Source organism: Coregonus clupeaformis, chromosome 10 (assembly GCF_020615455.1).
Source record: "Coregonus clupeaformis isolate EN_2021a chromosome 10, ASM2061545v1, whole genome shotgun sequence".
Classification (NCBI taxonomy): Eukaryota; Metazoa; Chordata; class Actinopteri; order Salmoniformes; family Salmonidae; genus Coregonus; species Coregonus clupeaformis.
Genome location: NC_059201.1, coordinates 27,891,117 through 27,918,982, shown reverse-complemented (window position 1 = coordinate 27,918,982; position 27,866 = coordinate 27,891,117). Strand labels below are relative to the sequence as shown.

General features: G+C 47.4%; 1 protein-coding gene across 1 annotated transcript in view; it reads right to left on the bottom strand.

Annotated features, from left to right (window-relative positions):
• slc25a26 (solute carrier family 25 member 26) overlaps window positions 1-27,866 on the bottom strand; it is a 55,745-nt gene that overhangs the window by 11,558 nt on the left and 16,321 nt on the right. The window contains exons 6-8 of the mRNA XM_045222942.1: window positions 6,323-6,367; window positions 3,161-3,230; window positions 526-590 (exon numbers count right to left, since the gene is read on the bottom strand). Of these exons, the coding sequence (XP_045078877.1) occupies window positions 526-590; window positions 3,161-3,230; window positions 6,323-6,367 (180 nt within the window). The remainder of the gene's footprint in view (window positions 1-525; window positions 591-3,160; window positions 3,231-6,322; window positions 6,368-27,866) is intronic.

Here is a 27,866-nt window from a genome sequence, read left to right as displayed (position 1 = left end):
GGGTTGAACGACTGGGTTGAACTGAACTCACAACACCCCCACTAACATAACACAGAGAGACACTAACCAGTCAGGGCAGTCAGACAAACACAGGAGCTAGCAGAGTAAACGCTTGATAAACCCAGGACAGGCAGAGCAGAGCCCAGAGCTAGGCTAACACAATGACACAAGCCTTCTGTTCCTGCTCTCTCTGAGAGAGATGAGAGGCCTGTCTGTCCTGTCCGTTCCATTGGAAACTACTCTGGCTTGTCCAGATGTACTACAGCTAACATTAAACATGAACACAAACATGTCCACAGAACACTGTCCATTCAACGCTGGGCTGTGGAGAATGTGTGTGTCACCACTGTCCCTACTCTGTTCTGTTCTGTTCTCCATGGCAGTGTGTCTCTGCTGAGCTTTGTCTATATTAGAGAACTGCAGTTCACTGTGGGGCTTTCCGTCTGTGAGGCATCACTCAGCATGCAGACAGTGTTGAACAGCCCTGTAGCTGGCCCGGCCTGGGTTAGGCTGAGTGGGCCTTACCTTGGCCAACATGATCCTGGTCTTAGCTACGTCCAGGGGAGTGGTGACGAACGCTGCTATTCCACCTGGAAATACAGCGGATAACACACACACACACACACAAAATGAGTGCACTGCAAACATTTCTGTTCTGTAATGACAAATACATTCTTATGGCCTCTCTATGCAATAGTATCGGAATTGACATCAACATAATAGTTAGCTACATTTCATGATTCAACAGTATACATTGAGACTCTCAAAGATGTTTCCCCAATCCAGCACCATCCCAATTCCTGGACCAGACCCACTATTCCTCCCACTCCACTGTCACAGTCAGGCCCATGCCTCACTAAACACCACACACACAGGGACTATCCCTACACACTGTCTGTCTGTCTCTGTCTGTCAGTCTCACCCCTCTCCTCCCAGCCCTTGCAGCTTTTCTTTATGCACAGCTAAAGGAGCTGTTACCCCACTCATCTCCCCTCTATCTAAACCCAGGCCAAGTTTGGAGGCCCACACTCTGAAGGTTCCAGGGGTGTCCCCATTGAGAGGAGAGGAAGGGGAGGAGAGTGCCAAAACCCCCGCACCCTCTCAGTGTGTGTCTGTCTGACTGACTGTCCTCCAGTCTACGCTACATAGCAACTGGTGTCAGTAAACAGGGACATATGGGCTACTGAAGAGCAGTGAGGGAGAGGAGCTGACGCTTAGCCATGTAAATGTCATAAGAGGTTTCCAATAACCATCTCTGTATGCTTTGGGACTTTTACCATTGTTGTAAGCACTGTTCTGAGAATGAGTATAGATTTTACTAGCTGGGAGTTTGTCGCCGACTTCTTTGACTTCATTTTCCCCCAGTGTGAGGAAGCTCTACTTTCCCAACCCTCACCAAGGATACTGTAGACTCAGTGTTGATAAAACATACTGAATTCTACAATACTTGGATATCCCTCAAAGCATACGTTATCCATGCAATAAACCGGGTCCCTTTGGGTTTGGGTTCTAGAACTGGCGTAAAATCATATGATGTGATCGACATTACAAGCAAGGTTAAATACAAATCAGTCAATGAAGTAATTTTAGATCAACCCAGCTTAGTGGTCTGGTAATCAAACTGTCGATTCAACAGGCGGTTCATATAAGATACGAGACAGTGCCATTATGTGTCTCTTAGCCTTTGACACAAGTAGTGGAATATATGAAGTGTGAGTATTTCCTATGCTGACTGGATCACACATACTTTATAAGGCATGATATGGGGAAGTGGAGTGAAACCTGAGCATCCCTCTTGGTCCTCTGTCTGTTGTGTGGGGAAATCAACTCAACTCAGACTCAGAGCTTGCACGGTCTCCCCCTCAGTCATCCTGGCTTGTTCTCTCCTCCCCTCATCTCTTCTATGTTCTTCTCTCTTATTCCATCTCTACTCCTGGCCTGCTCCTCAACTCTCAATTTCTCTCCCTCTACTTACCCCCCTGTGCGTGTTTGCTCCAGGTGGGGTGGCTTCTGGCCATGTCTCTGGTCCTCAGGGTGCATTGTCATCAGCCCCAGCCCTCAGCTCCCACAAATCTGCTTTCTGTCTGGCCTGTCACACATACTAAAGAGTTATGGCCCAACTGTCTTTCTTTCTCTCATACTCTCTGTGTCCATCTCTCTCTTTGTCTCTGTATCCGTGTCCCTCTCTGTTACTCATGTACTCTCTCACACTCTCCACCGCTCTCTTCCTCACTATTTTGTTCCCCCTCCCTCTCTCTGTTTCTCTCTCTCTGCCTGAGACCGCTTCAGGCCTCACTGCTCAGGGAGTCAGACAGCTGCATGGGCCCCAGTGCCGAGGGCAGGCCCTTCTCCCCCCTCCTGGTCTCTCCTCCTCTCCTCCTCCTTTCTTCTGGTCCCCTGATGCTCATATGTGCTGAGGCACAACACTGAAACCTGGCCCTCTATGTGTGGAGCACTTACTGACAGACTGAGTCAATCGACCAATAACTCTACCTCTATCTACAGCAAAAACAAGCCATCTTCTACTGTCTCCTGTCTTTTCAGGCCTGTGACGCAGGTAAAATACACTGTGCCAACTGAGGCAACCTGTGTGGAATTCTTCAGGAATGTGGCTTGGTTAAACTTCCTATATTCCTGGCCCTCTACCATCCAACCTCCTCTCCATCCCTCCCTCTCTGCCTTTCCCAAAGCAGCATATCCTCCTCTCCATCCCTCCCTCTCTGCCTTTCCCAAAGCAGCATATCATCCTCTCCATCCCTCCCTCTCTGCCTTTCCCAAAGCAGCATATCCTCCCCTCCATCCCTCCCTCTCTGCCTTTCCCAAAGCAGCATATCCTCCCCTCCATCCCTCCCTCTCTGCCTTTCCCAAAGCAGCATATCCTCCTCTCCATCCCTCCCTCTCTGCCTTTCCCAAAGCAGCATATCCTCCTCTCCATCCCTCCCTCTCTGCCTTTCCCAAAGCAGCATATCCTCCTCTCCATCCCTCCCTCTCTGCCTTTCCCAAAGCAGCATATCCTCCCCTCCATCCCTCCCTCTCTGCCTTTCCCAAAGCAGCATATCCTCCCCTCCATCCCTCCCTCTCTGCCTTTCCCAAAGCAGCATATCCTCCCCTCCATCCCTCCCTCTCTGCCTTTCCCAAAGCAGCATATAATCCTCTGCACCTGCAAAAGCTCCGCACACTGCAGCCTGCCAAGAGTAGAGGGTGTGACCTTGCCTCCGTGACCACTGAGTCTGAGAGAGGAGAGACAGAGAGAGCGAGACAGAGAGAGAGCGAGACAGAGAGAGAGAGAAAGAGAGGAAGGAGAGAGAGAGAGAGAAAGGAGAGAGAGAGAAAGAGAGGAAGAGAGATAGCGAGAGCGAGAAAGAGAGAGAAAAAGGGGTGGTTATTCAAGTTATCTGACGCATTAAAAACACATCCCAAACCTCATCGGAATCGGCCCGGGTCTGGGAACCAAACTGCGCGGCTATTTCTGTGTTCCCCTCTCCGTCTCCAGAATGATGTCATTCGCTCTTTTCCCAAGCACATTACGGGACAAGAAAGAGAGGGGGAAGGGGAAAGAGAAAGACATGAAAAAAGTCCCCGAGACGAGGAGTGCAGTAAAGGTCCTCAAAACTCCTCAGCTCAGCAGAAGAGCCCTGGCTGATAAAGTTATACTGTACTCATATGTGAACATTATTGACTCACTCTGTCAGTAGAGAAGAGAAGCTAAGCTCTGTTATTTGATCATGGTCATGGGGGTAGTTAGGTCTCATCCAAGTGAAGAGGGAACAGAATGGAGACAGCTGAAGAGAACTGTCTGCAGTCTATGCTATCTTGCCAAATGGGGAAGAAACAACATTTGTTCAATATTCACCATGGAGCTTATGGAGTTATATTCCCCATGGAGCTTATGGCGTTGGATCAGCTCAGGCCTCTGTGTTCCATATTTCTGTGTTGATGTTCAAATAGTGTGACAGGAGGTGCTAACTGGGCTAACGTTATATAAAACAGGTTGGACTGGAACCCCAACTAATTACACAATACCTCACCGCTAGCTAATTACGCAACCTATACTTGTCTTGTTTGTGGTTTCCTAGCTGCTGCTATAAAACAACAATCATGCCATCCTCTCTCTCTCTCCTCATCGTTGGTGGGCATGACAGGTCTGAATGCTGTTTGGTTGTGTTGGATTCTGGTGTAGAGTTCTGGATGTAGTTGGGGTGCAGGTTCGGCCCGAGGCCTACAGATAATTGCTGGTCCTTCTTGAAAACACATTGCAATAGTTTGGTTGTCATAGAATAGATGTAGCAGGGATGATTGCTTTAAGGGGCAGGCAATTGAGGAACAGCATGGAATAATTACAAATATTAACCCTCCTGCAAACTTAATCTCTAGCATACATGCTCTCTTTCTAAAGCACACACACACATGCACGTATACACACACACACAGCTTCAAACGTAAACACACACATGTACATTGGGGAGAGCAGGGAGAGCTGTCTCTGGTACAGTGCAGGATGAGGATGTGGCATATTTATTCCATTAGGTTGCAGATTGAAAGGGAGACATTGTTTTCCACATCAAAGGCCTGCATGGTGGGAAGCTTCTCCACTTCTCCCTCCTGAATGACTAATAAGAAGTAAATCTGCCTGGTCAAAAAATACCTACCTCATCCTCCTTCTACTGTGTGTGTGTGTGTGTGTGTGTGTGTGTGTGTGTGTGTGTGTGTGTGTGTGTGTGTGTGTGTGTGTGTGTGTGTGTGTGTGTAGACATGTGATGTGATGATGGACATGTTTGTAATAAGCTGTGTTGGTTTGGTGGGCTATGGAAGGAAGACAGTATGGCCACTACATGTGTGTGTTGGTGATGTTTTAGTGGATCTGGTGGTTAAAGGGTACGTAGTGTGGATTTGGTGATTGCTCTGGCTCATTTGTTGAGTGAATTCGATTGACATAGGGGGCTAAATCCTAACTTGTGAAATGTGTGTGCAAGTATGTCAGTGAGATATTAGCATGAAAGTTTGAGTTGCGTGTAGCTACATTTCTTAGTATATATTGATCCCATAGTGTGTAAATGGGACGAGTAAGGTCTCTGCGGGTCTGTACTGGTTGGGTGACGTGTGAGGAGATCTGGGTGTCTGCTGACAGCTGTTGGCTGTGCTGCTGGCTCCATATGAAACAGAAATAAAAAGCCATAACGCAGCACATTCCTACCCCTGGAGCAGATGTGGAGCTCAGGGTGAGAATGCCACACACAGACGGCAGACGCACACACAGACATGCACATGAACACACATTAACCAGTCTCCTGGCTCTCCAAACAGCCAAAGAAGACCTATAACCGTTAGCTAGCTATTAGTTTTACTTTTCTTAGTGAAGCTTGAGTCCCCTCTACGCTTTTGTGGTTTTCAGGCCAGGGATCTCCAGGAGAGACTACAATTCATCCAAGCCATTAGGAGAGAGGAGAGAGAGGAGAAAGGATAGAAGGGTAGATGGGCAGAGGGGACAAGAGAGAGGAGGGGAGAGAGGGGAGAGGGGCCAGATTCCAGAGCTGGCCTGTCCAGTTAAACTCTTCCCTAATGGTTATGTGCATATGGCCTGGAGTGAAGGCCTTTGAGAGGGTGACAAAGAGGGGCTTGTGAATGACATGTCTTACTATGCAGCAGGGGGAGAGAGGGGTGCAGTTCTGTCCCCCACTCCCGCACAGCTGTGTGGTCCATTGTCCCCTGTCCCTCCCCTCCTGGTCGGTCAACACTGCACTGCCCGTTTGGGCCTAACGTTAATGGAATGTTCTGCTGCCCGCGCCCCGGAGACATGATGTCACCCTCACAAACGCTTTCAAAGAGAAACAGCTTTTATGTGTCCAAGGCCAGACAATGGAGAGAAGGAGCGAAAGAGAAAGAGAGAGAGAGAAAGATAGAGAGAAAGCGAGTGAGAGCAAGGAACAGAGAGAGAGAGAGAGAGAGAGAGAGAGAGAGAGAGAGAGAGAGAGAGAGAGAGAGAGAGAGAGAGAGAGAGAGAGAGAGAGAGAGAGAGAGAGAGAGAGAGAGAGAGAGAGAGAGAGAGAGAGGAACAGAGAGAGGAACAGAGAGAGAGAGAGAGAGAGAGAGAGACTGTTGACCATGCTAGGAGATGATGACTAATTGCAGCTCCATTTGATGGTAGCCGTGGTGACCCATTAAACGAGGGCGTAATTTCCCATTCTACTGCTGAGGAGATATGGCCAAGTAGGGCCGACTCCGCTGTAAATGTGTCAGAACATAAGCATCCTATTATGACTTTACTGCACCATCATTACAGGGACAAATTACAGCACAGAGAGACAGAGGGGAGGATACATACCTTTAAATACTCCCAAAGTGGAAACTGGACCAGAGAGAATGGGATCTGAAAATAGAGAAAACCAGAAATGTGATGAATATATAAAGCATATGTCATCATCAATCAATATATCATATTTATAACAAGGATTCCATATAATCATCTCAAAGAAAAGAATGTCAAACCAAAAGCCTCTATCAAACACCTTGATAAGGACGATATGAATCTACTTGGTACACGACCGAATTAGTATTTCCCTTTGGAGTTGTGACTTCACCATGGCTTTACATGGTCAAAGGTCACAACGATTCTCATTTCGCAATCCACAACATAAGACGTTGGAAAATTGAATGATGTCATGAGTATCCTTATTTCACAGCAGAGCCATGCTAGTGCTCTCTCTCTCCTGAGCTCAGCTGTATGACATCATGTCATCCACACGGACAGGACAGGATCTCCTGTATCTGGACCGTGGAGAGGTGAAGCGATGCAGATATGAAGCTAGAGAGATGGATGTAGAGAAAGTGTATATTTAAAGCCAGGCCCTGGTCCTGAGAAGCCACTCCCTCCCTCTCCTTCCATTTCTCTCCCTCTCTAATTCTCTCTTCTTCTTACCCTCCTCTTTCTCACACACAGACACACACTCTCTCTCCTCTCCCTCTGAGATCAGTGGTGATGATTAATAAATGAGGGGGCTGTGGTCTGGAGCTCAGGGATGGAGGGATGAATGGAGGAGGGATGGGGATCTAAATAGTCTGGCAGCGAGACGGAGGGCTGCCACTGGAAACTATCTATCAGCTCACACAGGAAGTTACAGGGAGAGGAAATCAATGTCATTGTTTGCTGGACGGGGAGCAGACACACGCACGCACACACACACACAAAATGTCACCCCCGTTGATCCTACCAACAACAGCAGCATTTATTCATGTCTCTGAAGCTCAAATTGGACAGTATTACCAAGACAAACTCAGCCTAATTTAATAGTGTCTCAGTCTGGGTCTGCACAGACATACACCAGCCTAACCCTCCTCTGGTCCTCACACTGCTGCTGCTTCTCTGGATGACATGCTCCCTTAGCTCTAACTGAGAGCTCTTTATAGGCTACTTCTGGATAGAAAACAGCTAAACCGTGTGATAGGTTCTCTCACTCAGATATCTCCCTTAGACATCTCTCTCCATCTTTGTTTCTCTCTCAGCTTGGCAGACATATTTGTTATGAGGAACATACTGTACTTACCCAAGCTGTGCTGTGAGCTTCATGGTAAGCAGAGAGCGTTGGTTTCCAACAGTGGAGAGGATCACTATAACCGACACCTGTCTTTTATTACAGTTGAGATTAATTCAACCTTTCCAGACTTCTGATAGAGAGATGGCTTCTGAGAAGCCCCTGATCCACCAATGATTTATGCACAGGTTTTACACCTCTGGCAGTGTGTGTGTGTGTGTGTGTGTGTGTGTGTGTGTGTGTGTGTGTGCGCATGTGTGTTTGTATGTGTGTGTCAGTCCATCTGGCAGAGATGGAGTGCCTGAAAGCCGCATATGGTCAGATTTATATTGATAAGCCATTTATGATAGGAGTTTTCACACACTCCTGACATACTCCTGGGAGGGAGGGAGGGAGGGAGGGAGTGTGTGTGCGTGCGTATCCAACTAACACTGATAAAGGGGCAGACGTGGGATGATAAGGTAAATCCAATGATTGAGAGGGGGTGAAGTTAAAGGGATACTTATCTACTTCCCCAGAGTAAGATGAACTTGTGGATACCATTGTGGATACCATCTCTGTGTCCAGTTTGAAGGAAGTTAGAGGTAGGTTAGCAAGCCAATGCTACCCAGCATTAACGTAATGAGCAGATAGCGCAATGACTGGAAGTATATGGGTAACACTAGTTAGCAATTGTGCTAGCGCTAGTTAGCAACTTCCTTCAAACTAGACACAGAGACATAAAAATAGTATCCACAAGTTCATCTGACTCTGGGGAATGCCAAAATCCCCAAGTATCCCTTTAACTGATGTGGGTGGCAGAGTAGGTGACTGACTCAACAGAGATAGCTCATAACACAGTCATAACTCGTGATGCCATCGTACTGCATTGAACAGGTGTGTAGGTGAGTCCTTTAACCCAAGAAAGTGAGAATGAGAGAGAAAGAGAGAGATTGAGAAAGAACAAGTAGTTATTTTCCTCCCTCTCAGACTGTTGCAATGAGCCCTGTCCCCTCCAGGCAGCACAGCCATATTAATATTCCCAGAGTTCAGAAGGCCTAGCCACAAATCTGCCCGGCACATGCAGGGAGAGGCGCGCCAGCACGTATAAAAAGCACATAACTCCATTGCTTACTCTGCCCCTCGGCCCCCAGCTCCGGCCCCCGTCTCATATAACGGACCAGCAGAGAGAGAGCAGGGTGTTCAGCTCTGTAAAGCCTGCCTACCTTTGAGGCCAGTAGGCTGGGTCGGGCCAGATCGGGCCGGGGGGGACCAGAGAGGGACCAGGCTGGGTCAGAAGGCTCCAGCGCGTGTCACTACTCTGGCTCTGCATGACAACACAACACCACACGGCCATGCCCAATAAAACCACTGAGGAACAGACTGGAGAAAAGGGCAGCATTGAGTAGGCCTGGCACACCCCGCTGCCCTCACCAACACATAAAACAAGCATTTAAACAAATAGGCTACCCAGCACGTAAAATAGGGAAACGGGCAGAAGACGGATGGGAGTATCAACAGCAGACAGTGTGGCGAACCGAACGCATCGTAGATTTAAAAAGATGCCGTGTTGGTGGAACAGAGAGCAGAGAGGCTGCAGGGCAGGCAGGCCTCTGTTGGACCTAGTGAAACAGATTGAAGGTTTTCTTCCTCTGCCTGACAGAGTTTGTTTGGTTAAGTACACAGGTGTCATAATGACATGCAACAAGAGCCATTGGAGAACGAAGCCACTGAGTCACAGTAAAACAAAAAACATTAACACATTATTGTGGTTTGTGGTCTGCTCTTGGAGGACACAGTCTAATGACCAGAACGATAGAACGAGAGAAAGGGAGAGAGATCAGCCTTATTCATGTTGCCTCTTTTACATGGTTTGCATTGCAAACAAGTTTTTAGAAAGTGTAGCACATCTCCATTCCCTTAACGCGAGTGACACCAGAGCGGGTGATATTTCTCAACCACACCAGCTCAGAGTCAACCTCTGCTCCCAGGCCCCACAAACACCTGTGTCCTTCAGCCTCTGAGGACAGGATTCCACTGGGTGGGGAGTGGAGGGATGGGGTGTTACGAAACACATGACAGTGAGTCACATGGCCCTGCTGGTGTGTGTTTTCAAGTCTTATTAGTCGTACAGTATGTATAGGATACACATGGTATTCACTGTCCAATGAAATGCTAACTTGCAGGTTCCTTCTCAACAATGCAACAACATTAATAAATAATAAAAGATAAGAATACAAACATAAAGTAAATGGTAGTAGAATAGAATAATACATGTTAGCATAAGTATAATACAGGAAGGCACCATTTATATTCCAATATTTACATGTGTTTTGGGGGAAGGGGGGACTGGGGGGCAAGTGTTTGAATTGAGCAGTATTAGCATTAGTAAATAAGAGTCTGGTAGCAGCAGTTGTGATGTGTGTGTAGCATGAATATGTGTGTGTGTGTGTGTAGCATGAATGTGTGTGTGTGTGTGTGTTTGTATGTCTGTGTGTGTGTGTGTGTGCATGTGTGCTAAGGTGCGGAGAGTCAGTGCAGGTGGTCAGTCCAGTTCAAGTGTTCAGTAGTCTCATGGGTTGTAGATAGAAACTGTCTCTGAGCCTGTTGCTATCAGTCTGCCTGACGGTAAGCGAGTGAACAGCTCGTGGCTGGGGTGTGTAAGGTCCTTGATAATGCTGTGGGACTTCCTCAGGCACCGTTTCGAGTAGATGTCCTGGATGGGTGGGAGCATGGACCCAGTGATGTACTGGGCTGTCTTCACCACCCGCTGGAGGGCCTTGCGGTCGTGGATGGAGAAATTCCCATACAAGGCCGTGATGCAACTGGTCAGGATGCTCTCGATGGTGCAGTGGTAGTATTTGGAGAGGACCCGGGGTGGCATGCCAAATTTCTTCAGCCGTCTTAGGAAGTAGAGGTGCTGTGCGACCTCTTGACAAGAGTGGTGGTGTTGTTGGTCCATGTCAAGTCATCTGTGATGTGGACACCGAGGAACTTAAAGAAGTCCCGTTGATACAGATCGTGGTGTGTTCCCTCCTCTGCTTCCTGAAGTCAACAATCAACTCCTTTGTTTGCTGACGTTGAGGGAGAGGTTGTTGTCCTGGCAACACAATGTCAGTTCACTTAACTCCTCCCTAGAGGCTTACTTGTCGTTGTTGGTTATCAGGCCTACAACCGTGGTGTCGTCAGCAAACTTGATGATGGAGTTGGTGTCATGCAAAGCCTTGCAGTCATGGGTAAACAGGGAGTCCAGCAGAGGGCTGAGGACACACCCCTGGGGGGCCCCTGTGTTAAGAGTCAGTATAGAGGAGGAGTTGTTGCCAATCCTCACAGCCTGTGGTCTGGCTGTCAGGAAGTCCAGGATCCAGTTGCAGGGTAGTGTCCAGACCCAGGGCTCTTAGCTTGGAGGGAACAATAGTGTTGAATGCTGAACTGTCAATGAATAGCATTCTCACATACACTACATGACCAAAAGTATGTGGACACCTGCTCGCCGAACATCTCATTCCAAAATCATGGCCATTAATATGGAGTTGGTCCCCCCTTTGCTGCTATAACAGCCTCTACTCTTCTGGGAAGGCTTCCACTAAACGTTGGAACATTGCTGCGGGGAATTGCTTCCATTCAGCCACAAGAGCATTAGTGAGGTTGGGCACTGATGTTGAGCGATTAGACCTGGCTCGCAGTCTGCGTTTGAATTCATCCCAAAGGTGTTCGTTGGGGTTGAGGTCAGGGCTCTGTACAGGCCAGTCAAGTTCTTCCACACCGATCTCGACAAACATTTTCTGTATGGACCTCGCATTGTGAACAAGGGCATTGTCATGCTGAAACAGGAAAGGGCCTTCCCCAAACTGTTGCCACCAAATTGGAAGCACAGAATCATCTAGAATGTCATTGTATGCTGTAGTATTAAGATTTCCCTTCACTGGAACTAGCCCAAACCATGAAATACAGCCCCAGACCATTATTCCTCCTCCACCAAACTTTACAGTCGGCACTATGCATTGGGGCAGGTAGTGTTCTCCTGGCATCCGCCAAAACCAGATTTGTCCGTCGGACTGCCAGATGGTGAAGCGTAATTCATCACTCCAGAGAACGCGTTTCCACTGGTCCAGAGTCCAATGGTGGCGAGCTTTACAACACTCCAGCCGACGCTTGGCATTGTGCATGGTGAACTTAGGCTTGTGTGCGGCTGCTCGGCCATTGAAACCCATTTAATGAAGCTCCCGATGAACAGTTATTGTGCTGACGTTGCTTCCAGAGGCAGTTTGGAACTCAGTAGTGAGTGTTGCAACCGAGGACAGACGATTTTTACGCGATACGCGCTTCAGCGGTCCAGTTTTGTGAGCTTGTGTGGCCTACAGTTGACATGGGCAGCTCTAGCAGGGCAGAAATTTGACGAACTAACTTGTTGGAAAGGTGGCATCCTATGACGGTGCCAGGTTGAAAGTCACTGAGCTCTTCAGTAAGGCCATTGTACTGCCAATGTTCATCTATGGAGATTGCATGGCTGTGTGTTAAATTTTATACACCTGTCAGTAATGGGTGTGGCTGAAATAGCCGAATCCACTAATTTGAACAAGTGTCCACATACTTTTGTATATACAGTGTAGGTGTTCATCATGTGTTACGGCCGTGTGAATAGTGATGGAAATGGCATCTTCCATGGATCTGTTGGAGCGGTAGGCAAATTGGAGTGGGTGCAGTGTGCCTGGCCTTGATGTGGGCAAAGACCAGCCTCTCGAAGCACTTCATGATGACAGGGGTGTGTGCGACGGGGCGATAGTCATTTAGAGGGTGTGTGTGTGTACTCCTAACTGTATTAGTATTCAGAGACGCTTCAGGCTGTCACAGGCCCTTAGCCACTCACTCGACGGCAGGAAAAACATGTCAAAATACAATGAGTCTGATTGCAGGGCCTGCAGTTGGCTGCAATTTGACAAATGACTTTAATAGGTCAGGCTTCATCCCTGCATACTGATGACAAGCATGCATATAGTTAGAGAGAGAAAAGGGGGATAATTTAAATATCTCTGTCTACTACTGTACTGGACCCTAACAGCCAGCACTAACTACAGTAGCTAAGAGTAGACAAATGTGTAGGAAAACAATTTTTATTTGATTCTGTTGTCTTCACTCAACGTCTTTTCCATTCTTAAGGACTCCGGCGGTTCCAGTCTATTAGATCAGACATTGATCAGACTTTTTAGATTATGCGTGAGCTTTTTCCTATATTCCCTCCATCAGATCCAGACAGACAGAGACAGACACAGCTGGAGTGGTGCTGCTGGAGCACTCTCTCTTTTACACGTTTTAACTGCCGCCCATCTGCACCACTGGGCCTTTTACTGCACCATTCAGACCCCCAAGCCTGTCTAGTCGTCTACCTCTCTGTCCAGCTCCGTCTCTCCCTTTCTCTCTCCCCCTCTGTCCTGAGCAGCACTGTAGCAGGGACTACACTGCAGGCCTAAGGGTCTGATGGGCTGGTTTAGGAGCTCTCACAATCAGAAAGAAAGGAGAAGAGATGTCAGTAACCCCAGTTCTAGGAGAGCAAGACAGAGAGAGAGAGAGAGAGAGAGAGAGAGAGAGAGAGAGAGAGAGAGAGAGAGAGAGAGAGAGAGAGAGAGAGAGAGAGAGAGAGAGAGAGAGAGAGAGAGAGAGAGAGAGAGAGAGAGAGAGAGAGAGAGGCCAAATCTCAGGCAGAATGGTGGCAGCTGTGCTCCTCAGGATGGATATATGGGGAAAGGCTTGGTAGACTAGTAAGGAAATCTGTGAAATTTCAAGGAGGAGAGACAGGGAATCAAAGGCAGACTATAGTCTGCAGGACAGAAGGCTGTGAGGTTCTTCACTTCCTGGGAAGAGTATAGGGCAGAACTTCAAAAGGTACTTGGAAGTGAGAGCCATTTCCTATGTAGCAGACAGAGGTGTTTCTGCTGTCCAGAGAGTAGAGAGGAGAGGAGACAGACGGTGCCCATATTGAAGGGGTTATAGAGCGGAGCTGGAGCTAGGGAGGTAGGGCCTGGTAGACAGACGGCGGCCATATCGGAGGGGTTATAGAGCAGAGCTGGAGCTGGGGAGGGAAGGCCTGGTAGATAGACGGCAGACATATTGGTGGGGTTATAGAGTGGGGCTGGGGAGGGAGGCCTTGGGGCGCAGCATGAAGCAGATGGGACTCAGATGGTTTAGCCATCAGCATGGTCTGAATGAGCAGGAAGAGAGAGCAGAGCACCATGGGCCATGTGAGGACCCATATGAGGTAGGGACTATAGAGGGAGAGAGAGCAGCCCAGAGCGTAAGTCCACATTTATTACCTGCTAATGCAGCCAAACTGCACACTGGATCCACTGGCCACCAGCCACACCACACAGACCACACACTCTCTCCCTCTCTCTCTGTTGTCATATTTCCTGAGGTTTATGTTGGTCTTGTCATGCAGAGCTCCCTTGAAAAAGAGACCTTGGTCTCAATGGGACTCCCTGCCTAAATAAATCAATAAAAACACACTCACACACCTTACCCTGGCCTGGAGGAATAGTTAAACGTGGGAGTGTGTCACACACAAAGCCACATGCATGAAAAAAAAGAACATACAGGCCTAGGCTATGCATTGCATACACGACTGTGGATACACACATGTCATAAAGACTGATAGACTGGCTATATCACCCTGCAATAAACAGCTTTTAATTTGTTAGGGTATAAATCACTCTAGCAGGTAAACATCTTTCTTTTATCGTGCAAACAGATCAACTGCAATAAAACCTAGTGAGAACCAAGTCAACTGATTTATGCTCTTTATCAGACACAGTAGCTCTTCTCTCTCTCTCTCTCCCTCTCTCTCCCTCCCTCCCTCCCTCCCTCCCTCCCTCCCTCCCTCCCTCCCTCCCTCCCTCCCTCCTCCCTCCCTCCCTCCCTCCCTCCCTCCCTCCCTCCCTCCCTCCCTCCCTCCTCCCTCCCTCCCTCCCTCCCTCCTCCCTCCCTCCCTCCCTCCTCTCCTCCCTCCCTCTCTCTCTCTCTCTCTCTCTCTCTCTCTCTCTCTCTGATTTGCTCTTGGTTCATAGCCTCTAGATGCGGTTGTAATAAACAGGGCCGTTTCTGTTTTCTTCCTACAAATGTGGCTCTACATCGCTGTTTACATCACTTCAATTTGAATGACCTTGATTGGAAATTAAAATGTTCTACATGAGGGTATGGCTACAAAGTAGTGCATAAAAGTTGTACTAGAATAATCTATTGCATATAAACAGAAATGCAGTCCAAACCACTTCAATTCACTACCAATATAGGCCTAGGGGCTGTTGATAATCTTCCTGTCATCAACTCCATCTATAAATAAATAAATAAATAAACTCTTCTACGTCACCAAACATCTAACAACATCCTGTGTGGATGTAGCTGTATGGTCACACCTCCATGAGTGGAACAGGTCCGGGCTGAATCACCAAGCGTTCTCCAGGCTGCCCAAACATATGAGCACATCGATTTAGGACCAGGACCAGGAGAGTTTGCTAGAACCTGGCCGTATAAGCACCCCTCAGGGACAGGGCCTCTAAATAAATAAATAAACAAACACATAAATAAATACAGCCAATCAATAGGGGGAGACTGATCCAGAGCTCTGGGTCTGTGACTGGCCTAACAAAAGACAGGACTGGAAGTGAGAAAGAGAGAGGGAGAGAGATCGGGGGAGAGAGGGAGAAGACAGTGGCTGGGAAGACAGGCCTGCTCTGCTCCCTCTCCCTAAGGAGTGCTCTATATAGAGGGTTAACTAAGGAGTGCTCTATATAGAGGGTTAACTAAGGAGTGCTCTATATAGGGGGTTAACTAAGGAGTGCTCTATATAGAGGGTTAAGTAAGGAGTGCTCTATATAGGGGGTTAACTAAGGAGTGCTCTATATAGGGGTTAACTAAGGAGTGCTCTATATAGGAGTGCTCTATATAGGGGGTTAACTAAGGAGTGCTCTATATAGGGGGTTAACTAAGGAGTGCTCTATATAGAGGGTTAACTAAGGAGTGCTCTATATAGGGGGTTAACTAAGGAGTGCTCTATATAGGGGGTTAACTAAGGAGTGCTCTGTATAGGGGGTTAACTAAGGAGTGCTCTATATAAGGGGTTAACTAAGGAGTGCTCTATATAGGGGGTTAACTAAGGAGTGCTCTATATAGGGGGTTAACTAAGGAGTGCTCTATATAGAGGGTTAACTAAGGAGTGCTCTATATAGGGGGTTAACTAAGGAGTGCTCTATATAGGGGGTTAACTAAGGAGTGCTCTATATAGGGGGTTAACTAAGGAGTGCTCTATATAGGGGGTTAACTAAGGAGTGCTCTATATAGGGGGTTAACTAAGGAGTGTTCTATATAGGGGGTTAACTAAGGAGCTCCTCCCTTCCCCTCTGGTTCTGTACAGACGCAGCCCAGCACAAGTGCTAATCCACTTGCCGTAGAATTCCACCTGACAGATGTTGAACGCCACGGCCCGACGCCGCAGAGTGTGTGTGTTCGAACAAGCCAAACAAGTCTAGCGCTCCAGCACACCGTGCTCAAACCAGCCAATTACAGGCCAGCTGGCCCGGCTTCCCATCAGCCAGCAGAACAACAAGTGTTGGTGGAGTTGGAGGGCAATAATATTTCCAACAAATTAAGACTTAAGGGGGAGAGAGAGGGAGCGGAGCTGGAATCAGCATGCTGGCAAATTTTCAAGAGAGCAATTCCATCCACATGAGAGACATGATTCCCTTTGATGTTGTGTGGCTCTTTGCCTGGTTGGTGTACTTTAGCTATTGTGCTGTTGTTGCTTTAAGAATGGACGCTTGATACAACACCAGAACACTAGTAATAATAGAGAGCTCACACTCACTCTAAATGGATGAGTTTTCTATGCATGCAGACAAAGCAGTGCAAAGCGTCTTTCACTGCCAGTGCTGATGATGTCAGAGGGAGTCTGACATCATCAGGTAGCCAATTAATTATCCTGTGGTATGACACACAATGCCCTCTGGGTCAACCAATTAGGTGCTGACAGCTAGGAAGAGATCTACGGCTGACTGAAGGCCTGGATGGGGCTACAGGGCTGGGGGTGCATGGATGTGAGGATAGAGGGCTGGAGGTGCATGGAGGTGAGGATAGAGGGCTGGGGGTGCATGGAGGTGAGGATAGAGGGCTGGGGGTGCATGGAAGTAAGTAGGGAAAGGGGTTTAGGCACTAAGGTAGAGTGACCTGGAGAGAGTGAGAGGTTGGAGGGAGGGAGGGAGGGATTGAAGGCCTGGAGAGAAGGAGAGCAGGGAAGGTAGAAGGGTAGAGGGCTGAGGGAGAATCTGAGGGTCAGGGGTTACAAAGTGAGTGAGTGGTTGGTTATAAAGGTGAAGCGTAGTTCCACCTCAAAAAGCACAAGAGGATTTCGACACCATCCATCTCAGATTGTGCTGAAATCATTTATGTAGTTACAAAGGATGAAGAATCAATACTCCAAGCTGCAGCTCCATACTACTTGTCATATGCTGTACTGTATATTGGTTGTTGGGGTGGGATTGGTGTGGTGGGTCCGTGGGTGGTTTTTAACCATTTTATTGGATTCTTCACGTCTTTTTTGGTCCAAATCGGATATCATTTAATATTTTATTGAATATTATGTGAATCCTATAAATTAATTAACTTAATATCTAAGAGATCAAATTCAATTTCAACAAAATAACGTTGCAGGAATGCTAATCTAATCTGTTTCTAACTACAGAAACTATTTCAGAACAATCTGAGATTGTGGGTGTCATGGCTTGCTGAAATGACATGGGATGACTCTGAAGGGTTGGGGGAGTTCCATGCTGTCACAGTCACTAGCCCATTTAAGCTTAATATCCTTGTCATTTATCGCCCTCCAGGTTCCCTTGGAGAGTTCATCAATGAGCTTGACGCCTTGATAAGTTCCTTTCCTGAGGATGGCTCACCCCTCACAGTTCTGGGAGACTTCAACCTCCCTACGTCTAACTTTGACTCATTTCTCTCTGCATCCTTCTTTCCACTCCTCTCCTCTTTTGACCTCACCCTCTCACCGTCCCCCCCTACTCACAAGGCAGGCAATACGCTTGACCTCATCTTTACTAGATGCTGTTCTTCTACTAATCTCACTGCAACTCCCCTCCACGTCTCCGACCACTACTTTGTATCCTTTTCTCTCTCGCTCTCCTCCAACACTACTCACTCTGCCCCTACTCAGATGGTAATGCGCCGTCGCAACCTTCGCTCTCTCTCTCCCGCTACTCTCTCCTCTTCCGTCCTATCATCTCTTCCCTCTGCTCATTCCTTCTCCCTCCAATCTCCTGATTCTGCCTCCTCAACCCTCCTCTTCTCCCTTTCTGCATCCTTTGACTCTCTATGTCCCCTATCCTCCCGGCCGGCTCGGTCCTCCCCTCCAGCTCCGTGGCTTGATGACTCATTGCGAGCTCACAGAACAGGGCTCCGGGCAGCCGAGCGGAAATGGAGGAAAACTAGACTCCCTGCGGACCTGGCATCTTTTCACTCCCTCCTCTCTACATTTTCTTCATCTGTTTCTGCTGCTAAGGCCACTTTCTACCACTCTAAATTCCAAGCATCTGCCTCTAACCCCTAGGAAGCTTTTTGCCACCTTCTCCTCCCTGCTGAATCCTCCTCCCCCCTCCTCCCTCTCTGTGGATGACTTCGTCAACCATTTTGAAAAGAAGGTTGACGACATCCGATCCTCGTTTGTTAAGTCAAATGACACTGCTGGTCCTGCTCACACTGCCCTACCCTATGCTTTGACTTCTTTCTCCCCTCTCTCTCCAGATAAAATCTTGCGACTTGTGACGGCCGGCCGCCCGCTTGACCCTATCCCCTCCTCTCTTCTCCAGACCATCTCCGGTGACCTTCTCCCTTACCTCACCTCGCTGATCAACTCATCCTTGACCGCTGGCTATGTCCCTTCTGTCTTCAAGAGAGCGAGAGTTGCACCCCATCTCAAAAAACCAACACTCGATCCCTCTGATGTCAACAACTACAGACCAGTATCCCTTCTTTCTTTTCTCTCCAAAACTATTGAGCGTGCCGTCTTTAGCCAACTCTCTTGCTATCTCTCTCAGAATGACCTTCTTGATCCAAACCAGTCAGGTTTCAAGACTGGTCATTCAACTGAGACTGCTCTTCTCTGTGTCACGGAGGCTCTCCGCACTGCTAAAGCTAACTCTCTTGATACTGTGAACCATCAGATCCTCCTCTCCACCCTCTCCGAGCTGGGCATCTCCGGCGCGGCTCACTCTTGGATTGCGTCCTACCTGACCGGTCGCTCCTACCAAGTGGCGTGGCGAGAAGCTGTCTCCGCACCACATGCTCTCACCACTGGTGTCCCCCAGGGCTCAGTTCTAGGCCCTCTCCTATTCTCGCTGTACACCAAGTCACTTGGCTCTGTCATATCCTCACATGGCCTCTCCTATCATTGCTACGCAGATGACACACAACTAATCTTCTCCTTTCCCCCTTCTGATAACCAGGTGGCGAATCGCATCTCTGCATGTCTGGCAGACATATCAGTGTGGATGACGGATCACCACCTCAAGCTGAACCTTGGCAAGACGGAGTTGCTCTTCCTCCCGGGGAAGGACTGCCCGTTCCATGATCTCGCCATCACGGTTGACAACTCCGTTGTGTCCTCCTCCCAGAGTGCAAAGAGCCTTGGCGTGACCCTGGACAACACCCTGTCGTACTACGCTAACATCAAGGCGGTGACCCGATCCTGTAGGTTCATGCTCTACAACATTCGGAGAGTACGACCCTGCCTTACACAGGAAGCGGCACAGGTCCTAATCCAGGCACTTGTCATCTCCCGTCTGGATTACTGCAACTCGTTGTTGGCTGGGCTCCCTGCCTGTGCCATTAAACCCCTACAACTCATCCAGAATGCCGCAGCCCGTCTGGTGTTCAACCTTCCCAAGTTCTCTCACGTCACCCCGCTCCTCCGCACACTCCACTGGCTTCCAGTTGAAGCTCACATCTGCTACAAGACCATGGTGCTTGCCTACGGAGCTGTGAGGGGAACGGCACCTCCGTACCTTCAGGCTCTGATCAGTCCCTACACCCAAACGAGGGCATTGCGTTCATCCACCTCTGGCCTGCTGGCTCCCCTACCTCTGCGGAAGCACAGTTCCCGCTCAGCCCAGTCAAAACTGTTCGCTGCTCTGGCACTCCAATGGTGGAACAAACTCCCTCACGACGCCAGGACAGCGGAGTCACTCACCACCTTCCGGAGACATTTGAAACCCCACCTCTTTAAGGAATACCTGGGATAGGATAAAGTAATCCTTCTACCCCCCCTTACCCCACCCCCCCAAAAAATTTTTGTAAATTGTAAAGTGGTTATCCCACTGGCTATAAGGTGAATGCACCAATTTGTAAGTCGCTCTGGATAAGAGCGTCTGCTAAATGACGTAAATGTAAATGGGAGAGGAGAGCTGGGTGAGGAGATAGGGGATAGAGGGGAGACGTGCCAGGTAGAGGGACACTGAAGTGCGGGGCCAGGGAGCGACATCAAAGTATTACAGTAGATTAAGATCAGTCCAATAGAACAAGTACTTTCACCTCTGCCAGCTCTACACACACAGTGCCTTGCAAAAGTATTCATCCCCCTTGGTGTTTTTCCTATTTTGTTGCATTACAACCTGTAATTTAAATGGATTTTTATTTGGATTAAGTGGACCACTTTAAGCCGTACACTCCACAGAGCTGGGCTTTACGGAAGAGTGGCCAGAAAAAAGCAATTGCTTAAAGAAAAAAATATGCAAACACGTTTGGTGTTCACCAAAAGGCATGTGGGAGACTCCCCAAACATATGGAAGAAGGTACTCTGGTCAGATGAGACTAAAATTGAGCTTTTTGGCCATCAAGGAAAATGCGATGTCTGGCGCAAACCCAACACCTCTCATCACCCCGAGAACACCATCCCCATAGTGAAGCATGGTGGTGGCAGCATCATGCTGTGGGGATGTTTTTCATCGGCAGGGACTGGGAAGCTGGTCAGAATTCAAGGAATGATGGATGCCGCTAAATACAGGGAAATTCTTGAGGGAAACCTGTTTCAGTCTTCCAGAGATTTGAGACTGGGACGGAGGTTCACCTTCCAGCAGGACAATGACCCTAAGCATAGCGCTAAAGCAACACTTGAGTGGTTTAAGGGGAAACATTTAAATGTCTTGGAATGGCCTAGTCAAAGCCCAGACCTCAATCCAATTGAGAATCTGTGGTATGACTTAAAGATTGCTGTACACCAGCGGAACCCATCCAACTTGAAGGAGCTGGAGCAGTTTTGCCTTGAAGAATGGGCAGAAATCCCACTGGCTAGATGTGCCAAGTTTATATAGACATACCCCAAGAGACTTGCAGATGTAATTGCTGCAAAATGTGGCTCTACAAAGTATTGACTTTGGGGGGGGGTGAATAGTAATGCACGCTCAAGTTTTCTGTGTTATTTCTTGTTTGTTTCACAATAAAAAATATTTTGCATCTTCAAAGTGGTAGGCATGTTGTGTAAATGAAATGATACAAACCCCCCACAAATCCATTCTAATTTGAGGTTGTAAGGCAACAAAATAGGAAAAATGCCAAGGGGGGTGAATACCTTGGCAAGGCACTCCTAGCCCTGGAAGTGAGAGCCTTCGGGCTTGGTGCATCCCCCAAAAACACTGTGCACTATGGGAGTCTCTCTCTCTCTCTCTCTCTCTCTCTCTCTCTCATCAGCTGGGATTCTGATAAGCTCAGTACAGATGGGAATAGCAGAGCCTCAGAAGGAGAACTGGGGTCTGATTGGCAGTGACAGTATGAACACAATGACTGGGTCAGACACATTGCTGGAGAAGAGAAGAGAAGCCAACACTCCCATGTATGGACCTGATCACTCCTCAACAAGACTGTACAGAACTCCTCAGAAACAAACCGCATGATGCAGTCACTGACTGGATAGATAAAGCAATCATTTACCTTTCAGTAATGAACAAGATGCTCAATTAGCCTAGCTACAACGTTACAGTACTCTATGAACGCTCCAGTGAAGCAGCTGGAGGCACCCCTCAGCCTTTCACCTGTTCCACAGCCAGCGGGGTGGGGTGGGGTGAGAATGGCGGTGTTACTTACATAGTCAATGTTGTATTTTTTTATTCTCCATTCGACATGACGCAGTGACATCATCGTCTGACCCCTGACCTCTCTGGGCTGGTCCAGATGTTTCCAGTGGGGGGTTAGCTGTTAGCGGAGCTCTTAGCTGAGCTAAACTAAACAGACGTGTCAGCAGAGCTCTGCTCTCCCAGGCCAGGGCCAGGCTGCAGGGGTCCTACAGGGCCAGGGCTCTCATCTGGCCGACATCCCAGTACTATAGCCTCCAGGGAACAACTAGGCTACACATATATGCTTAAAAAATACAGGAGCATACTTCCAGAAAATAATTTCATACAAATATTATAGATTTGGTTATTCTATGTTATTCATTTTCAAATCCACAGAGAACATTCCCATTTAAAAGTGACCAGGCTAGAACACTGTTAATTAATACGACATTCAATTCAATACCTGAATTGGCTTAAATTGAACTAGATGGCCATGTGATGAGAGGGATGAGAGCAAGCCGGGTGGAGAGGGAGGAGAGTGTGATGTAGCTAAGCAGTTTCCCCTCCTGAAAGAGTGGTTACGCTGTTAAACAAGTGTGAGGTTAACCTCTAATTACAGGGTGCTCCCTCCCAAAGTCTCTACAGTGATACAGATATGTATTTATGCTCCGCCTCGCTGTGGGGCCCGGATCGTATTCTGCTCGGATTGAGGCAAACATGCAGAACATTGTGGGAAGAAAACATAGCCCCCAGACCTGGAGACACATACGCTCGTTACCGATCGCTAACGGCAGCCATGTTGGTCATGTCCACACCACTGACCCTGACACCAAAACTCCGCTCACAGTACAGTTGACACTAAGGGAAACCAGGAAAAACAACACCACAACGCTGTCAAACATAACAGTCTCCTAGCCCTGGAAGATAGATATACAGCTGTAATAACCCTGTCAGAGTGTTATTGGTTGTGAATCTGTGCTTCCTGTGTACACGTGTGTCTGCTACAGACAGAGTCCCTCCGGTCAACAGGCCTGGCTCTGGTGCACACTGACATCCAGCTCAGGTGTCCCTGCTGCTTCTCTGATAGGTCAGAGGCCTGGGAAATCAATCCATTCTGGCCAATAATCATACATGTGTGAAAAGCTGTAATCACTGCATTCTCTTCTGGTTACTTTGGTTTGGGTTTAATACCCATCAGAGTGGGTAGTATGACACACTAGCATAGGGGCAATTCCACGGTAACAGAATGATGGCAAAGTTAAACAAACCATCCAACTATTTTTGTACACATTTACTTGAAGAACTATGCAGATCATTCTGTTACCAAACTTTGCATCTGCACTGTTGTTCAAGTAAATGTGTTTTTACAAAATGTTCACTACAATTAGTTAAAAGTAGTCCTTTTGCATAGACTTGTATGGTTTGTTTAACTTTGCAATCATTGGTTTTTGTCTCAGCATAATTCTGTTAGAGTGGAATTGCCCGTAGGCTAATGTAGATTTAAAGTAAAAATACAACTGTCATCTTTGAATGTCAAAATTCAATAACACAAACACTGCTGATGCACATAACTACAGCAGTGATGCAATAGATATACAAATTAATTATTGTTTGGTTATCCTGCACATAAAGTACCCCTCTATAAGGACAGAAACATTGATCAAGTCAGTCTTCACTCAATCATCCCACATAATACACTAACCCTGCTGATACTGAAGCAGCCCCAGCCCCTCAGTGTATCATATCAACACACGCACACAAACACATATGACAGGCCCTGACCCAGCCCGGGACTGCTTTATGAATCACTTTCCTGATGGAGCACTGTGGTTGTACTGGGGAATACTCTGCAGCATAGACACACAACACCATGAGATACTGTATATGATGCATGGGTCCCTCCTATGGATCATCATGCTCCTCTTCTCATCCAGCTGAACACAGCCGTGTCCTGTCCCCCAGCCAAGGATAAGACCAAGGATAAGACCCTGGGCCCTGTACGTGGGGTGTCTGTCTGTCTGTCTGTCTGTCTGTCTGTCTGTCTATCTCCATCCTGCCTATGTACTCATCCAGAGTCCACCTCTTCATCCAAGTCCATTTGTCATCAGTACCTCTGCTTGTTGTTCTAGCGGAGGCCACCAGGCTTGTTCTCAGATATACACCAGGAGCTGTCGAGAAGCACCTGCCAAACTGCATCCCACTGGGAGTGTGTATGAGGGGAGTGTGTGCATACGTGCGTGTGTGTGAGGGGAGTGTGTGCATACGTGCGTGTGTGTGAGGGGAGAGCACAGCACACATAGTCCTGCCAAACACATCAACCAGAGAGAGATTAATGACAAAAAGAGAGGGAGAGCCTACATAAACATTTATCATAAACTCTCATCTCCAACCAAGGCAAAACAAGGCCAATGTGAGGGTTCTGACAGAGACAGACACAGTAAGCTAGTCTCTACAACGTCATGTAGACTGAGTGGCGGGGCATGTGTCTGTATCATGATGTGTGTGGTCATGTTATAAACCACATCCACTGACAGGGAGGACTTCATGTTCATGACACAGAAAACGATCAAACAGTTTAGCACTGACTTGAGTCTGTTAAACGAGTTAGGCTATGTGCAAGGCCATCCCAATGTGTAGGCTTCTACAACAAGCTAAACCAATGACGTGCGTACTAATAGTTGAGTCACTCAAAGTTGAGTTCAGAATATGAGTAAGTCAGTGAGGGACACGTTTTTGCAAATTCCATCATTGTAACTTTGCAATTCCATTCTATGATTTATCTAATGATGCCTTTTTATTATGTTTCTGATCTCATTCTATTGGCCTACTTAGTGCTATAGGGCTACTGGCATGTGTGGTTTCTGATGCTCTTTCAACATGGATAGCTTCATGTCTACTCCCTCAACAAATATGTCAGTACACATGGTTCGTGGAGTATAAACGGGGGGTGCTAATCTAGGTGGTGACGGTGAGTTAGATCAGGCTAACTGCTCCAGTGGGGGGTGGATTATCAGATGGAGCTGGTCCCAGCAGGGTAGTGGTTCTAAGGGAAACGAGGAGGTTGTAGTTTGAAGGTTGGTTCCTTCCTGCCTGGTAGGAGCAGCATACAACAGCTGTGTCTCCTCTCCCTCAGCCTGTCTGCACGGCCAAAACCAGCTCCAAATATGTGCCGACACCAGATACCTCACCCCACACACACACCTCTTCTTTTTATATTCTCCCTCCCTCCCTCTCTCGCTCGCTCTCCACCTTTGTCTCCGTCCCCCACACACACACACACTACACGGACCTCTACACACACGAACAGGTCAGGCCAAAGGTCAAACACACAAAGGTCAACAGGGCCCATTATATCTGCCAGGCCTCCCTGCTACTCACTGATCCCATTATGTGAATAAACAGAGCAATGCAGAAGCAGATGTGAATCCATAGGATTCCATCTTCTAAACAACACCCAGTTACATTTACCCGCACTTACATGTGTACCAGTCTCATCTCCCTTTTTGTTTGGGGGGTATTTGAGGAGTATTTTGTGTAGATATTGATGTTAGTGAGGCGAACCCTGGACGAGATATACAGTCCAACCCAGTATTAAACAACAGACTGTGCCCATGTGTCCAGGTCAGAGAGAGGGAGGGAGGAAGCCTCTATTCCGTCACACATGCAGAGTAAATCTTCCATTTTGATTTTCCCTCTCTCCATCTGTGCGAGTCAGATGAGGTTGTTTAAGTGAGAATGCCAGAGAAGCCGGTGTTTGGAGGATATATTGGCACGGGTGTTGTTAGGCCCAAGACGAAGTCGTGCCAATATATCCTCCAAACACTGGCTTCGAGGGCATTATCACTTTTATACAACGGGTTACCGACATATTCAAATAATGATTTTGATGAATGTATTCATACTATTTCATCCTTCCATGAGATATTGTCCCGACACAAATCTAGGGTTGCTACTTGCTACCCAAGCTGGCAGGTCATTCATTATATCAGTTAGGTTGCCAGAGATGCGACCCAGTCATGAAGTCTTTTTGTTCTATATCTTTGTTCTAGATCCAGTCGTTCGTTCTAAATGTTCCGTTGCCAGTTCTTATCCCTTGCTTGCTAGCTAGCCAAATACGGCTAACTCACAGTCAAACAGTGCAGCCAGAATAACAGCAAAGTGGCTGCATTTGCTAAAGCTGTTCTAGTGCTCTAGTGACATTTATTTGGATACATCCATAACAATGAGCTAATGATGCGCGATTTCGCCTGGCATAAAACATTTGCTCTCTCGCCAGGACACTGTTCAGAGGAGCTAGCCAACTACACAGCTAACACAATCACTTCAAACTGAAACTGTAAAGACAGCAAACTAGCTGCATTTCGTTTTGTTTGACCTGTTTTTCTATTGAAATGTCTTTGTATATATCCATACAAATTATGCTGATTCATGATTTTGACTGGCTGAGAAAAGCTGCCTGCCTGTCTGTCTCATCCCGACACGTTCATTACTCTGGGACAACTGGAGATCGAATTTCAATATTGAAACAATGTTGCAAATGTCGGAGAGACAGACTGCAAGGTTTATACAAATCTCTACTGTTGAAAACCAAACGCTAGTCTAAAAGGGCGGCAGGTAGCTTAGTGGTTAAGAGCGTAGTGCCAGTAACCGAAAGGTCGCTGGTTCTAATCCCCGAGCCGACTAGGTGAAAAATCTGTCGATGTGCCCTTGAGCAAGGCACTTAACCCTAATTGCTCGTGTAAGTCGCTCTGGATAAGAGTGTCTGCTAAATGACTAAAATGTAAAAGAAATGGGAGATAATGTCTAGACGCTTTTTATATAATGTTTAGAAATTGCCTGGCTGGGCTGATGAGACAGTGGATTGCACAGTGCGATGGAAGAGTAAATAGGCATTTTAACGTCATATCCGGTGGTAACTTGTGGAATAGAAACCGTCTGGAACGGTTTCTTTTGCCCCTTTTGCCCTCATAACAGCCTCAATTCGTCGGGACATGGACTCTACAAGGTGTCGAAAGCATTCCACAGGGATGCTGGCCCATGTTGACTCCAATGCTTCTCACAGTTGTGTCAAGTTGGCTGGAGGTCCTTTGGGTGGTGGACTATTCTTGATACACACAGGAAACTGTTGAGCGTGAAAAACACAGCACTGTTGCAGTTCTTGACACACTCAAACCGGTGCGCCTGGCACCTAATACCATACCCTGTTCAAAGGCACTTACATATTTTGTCTTGCCAATTCACCCTCTGAATGGCACACATACACAATCCATGTCTCAGTTGTCTCAAGGCTTAACAATCCTTGAACCTGTCTCCTACCCTTCATCTACACTGCTTGAAGTGGATTTAACAAGTGACATCAATAAGGGATCATAGCTTTCACCTGGATAGTCTGTCATGGAAAGAGCAGATGTTCTTAATGTTTTGTATACTCAGTGTATAACACCATTATTGGTGTACCAAATCAGACATGCACGCTTGCACACATGCATCAGAACACACACACACACTTTCCACTGTGACTGAGGCAGAGAAGGAAGGTAAACAACAGAGCAAATTCAAACAAATTGGGCGTGGGGTTAGACCTGGGCCACAGGACCTCATGTCAACAGTGTTTGAGGGAGAAAAGGAGAGAGTGCTTGAGCGAGAGGGAAAGGAGAACAGAGAGGAGTTAATTTATATAGTCAAAGTTGGCCTTTTACCTGTGCAGTTAAAGTGTATTTACTTTGGTGAGAATTTATAGTTACATATGAGTGCTTTAAGAGAGAGATATGCCCCAAGGGAGAGCAAGTCATTCTGGAGTCTCAGCCCAGGAGAGCAGGATAGAGCGATGTGTTTGGTAAGACTGTGTTCTCTTCCTGAGCTGGCTGCCAGCTCCTGTCTGCTGAAGGGGGGAGAGAAAGAAAGAAAGAAAGAAAGAAAGAAAGAAAGAAAGAAAGAAAGAAAGAAAGAAAGAAAGAAAGAAAGAAAGAAAGAAAGAAAGAAAGAAAGAAAGAAAGAAAGAAAGAAAGAAAGAAAGAAAGAAAGAAAGAAAGAAAGAAAGAAAGAAAGAAAGAAAGAGAGAGAGAGAGAGAGAGAGAGAGAGAGAGAGAGAGAGAGAGAGAGAGAGAGAGAGAGAGAGAGAGAGAGAGAGAATGAAGGTTGTCTTTCAGTTCAGTGCTCCAGACGGCTGTTCCAGCCGTGTTATTGGGAGGAGGACCGGGGACACATAAATCATCAAGCTTTTGTTCCTGTCAAACAGACGCACCGAAGACAAGTCGCT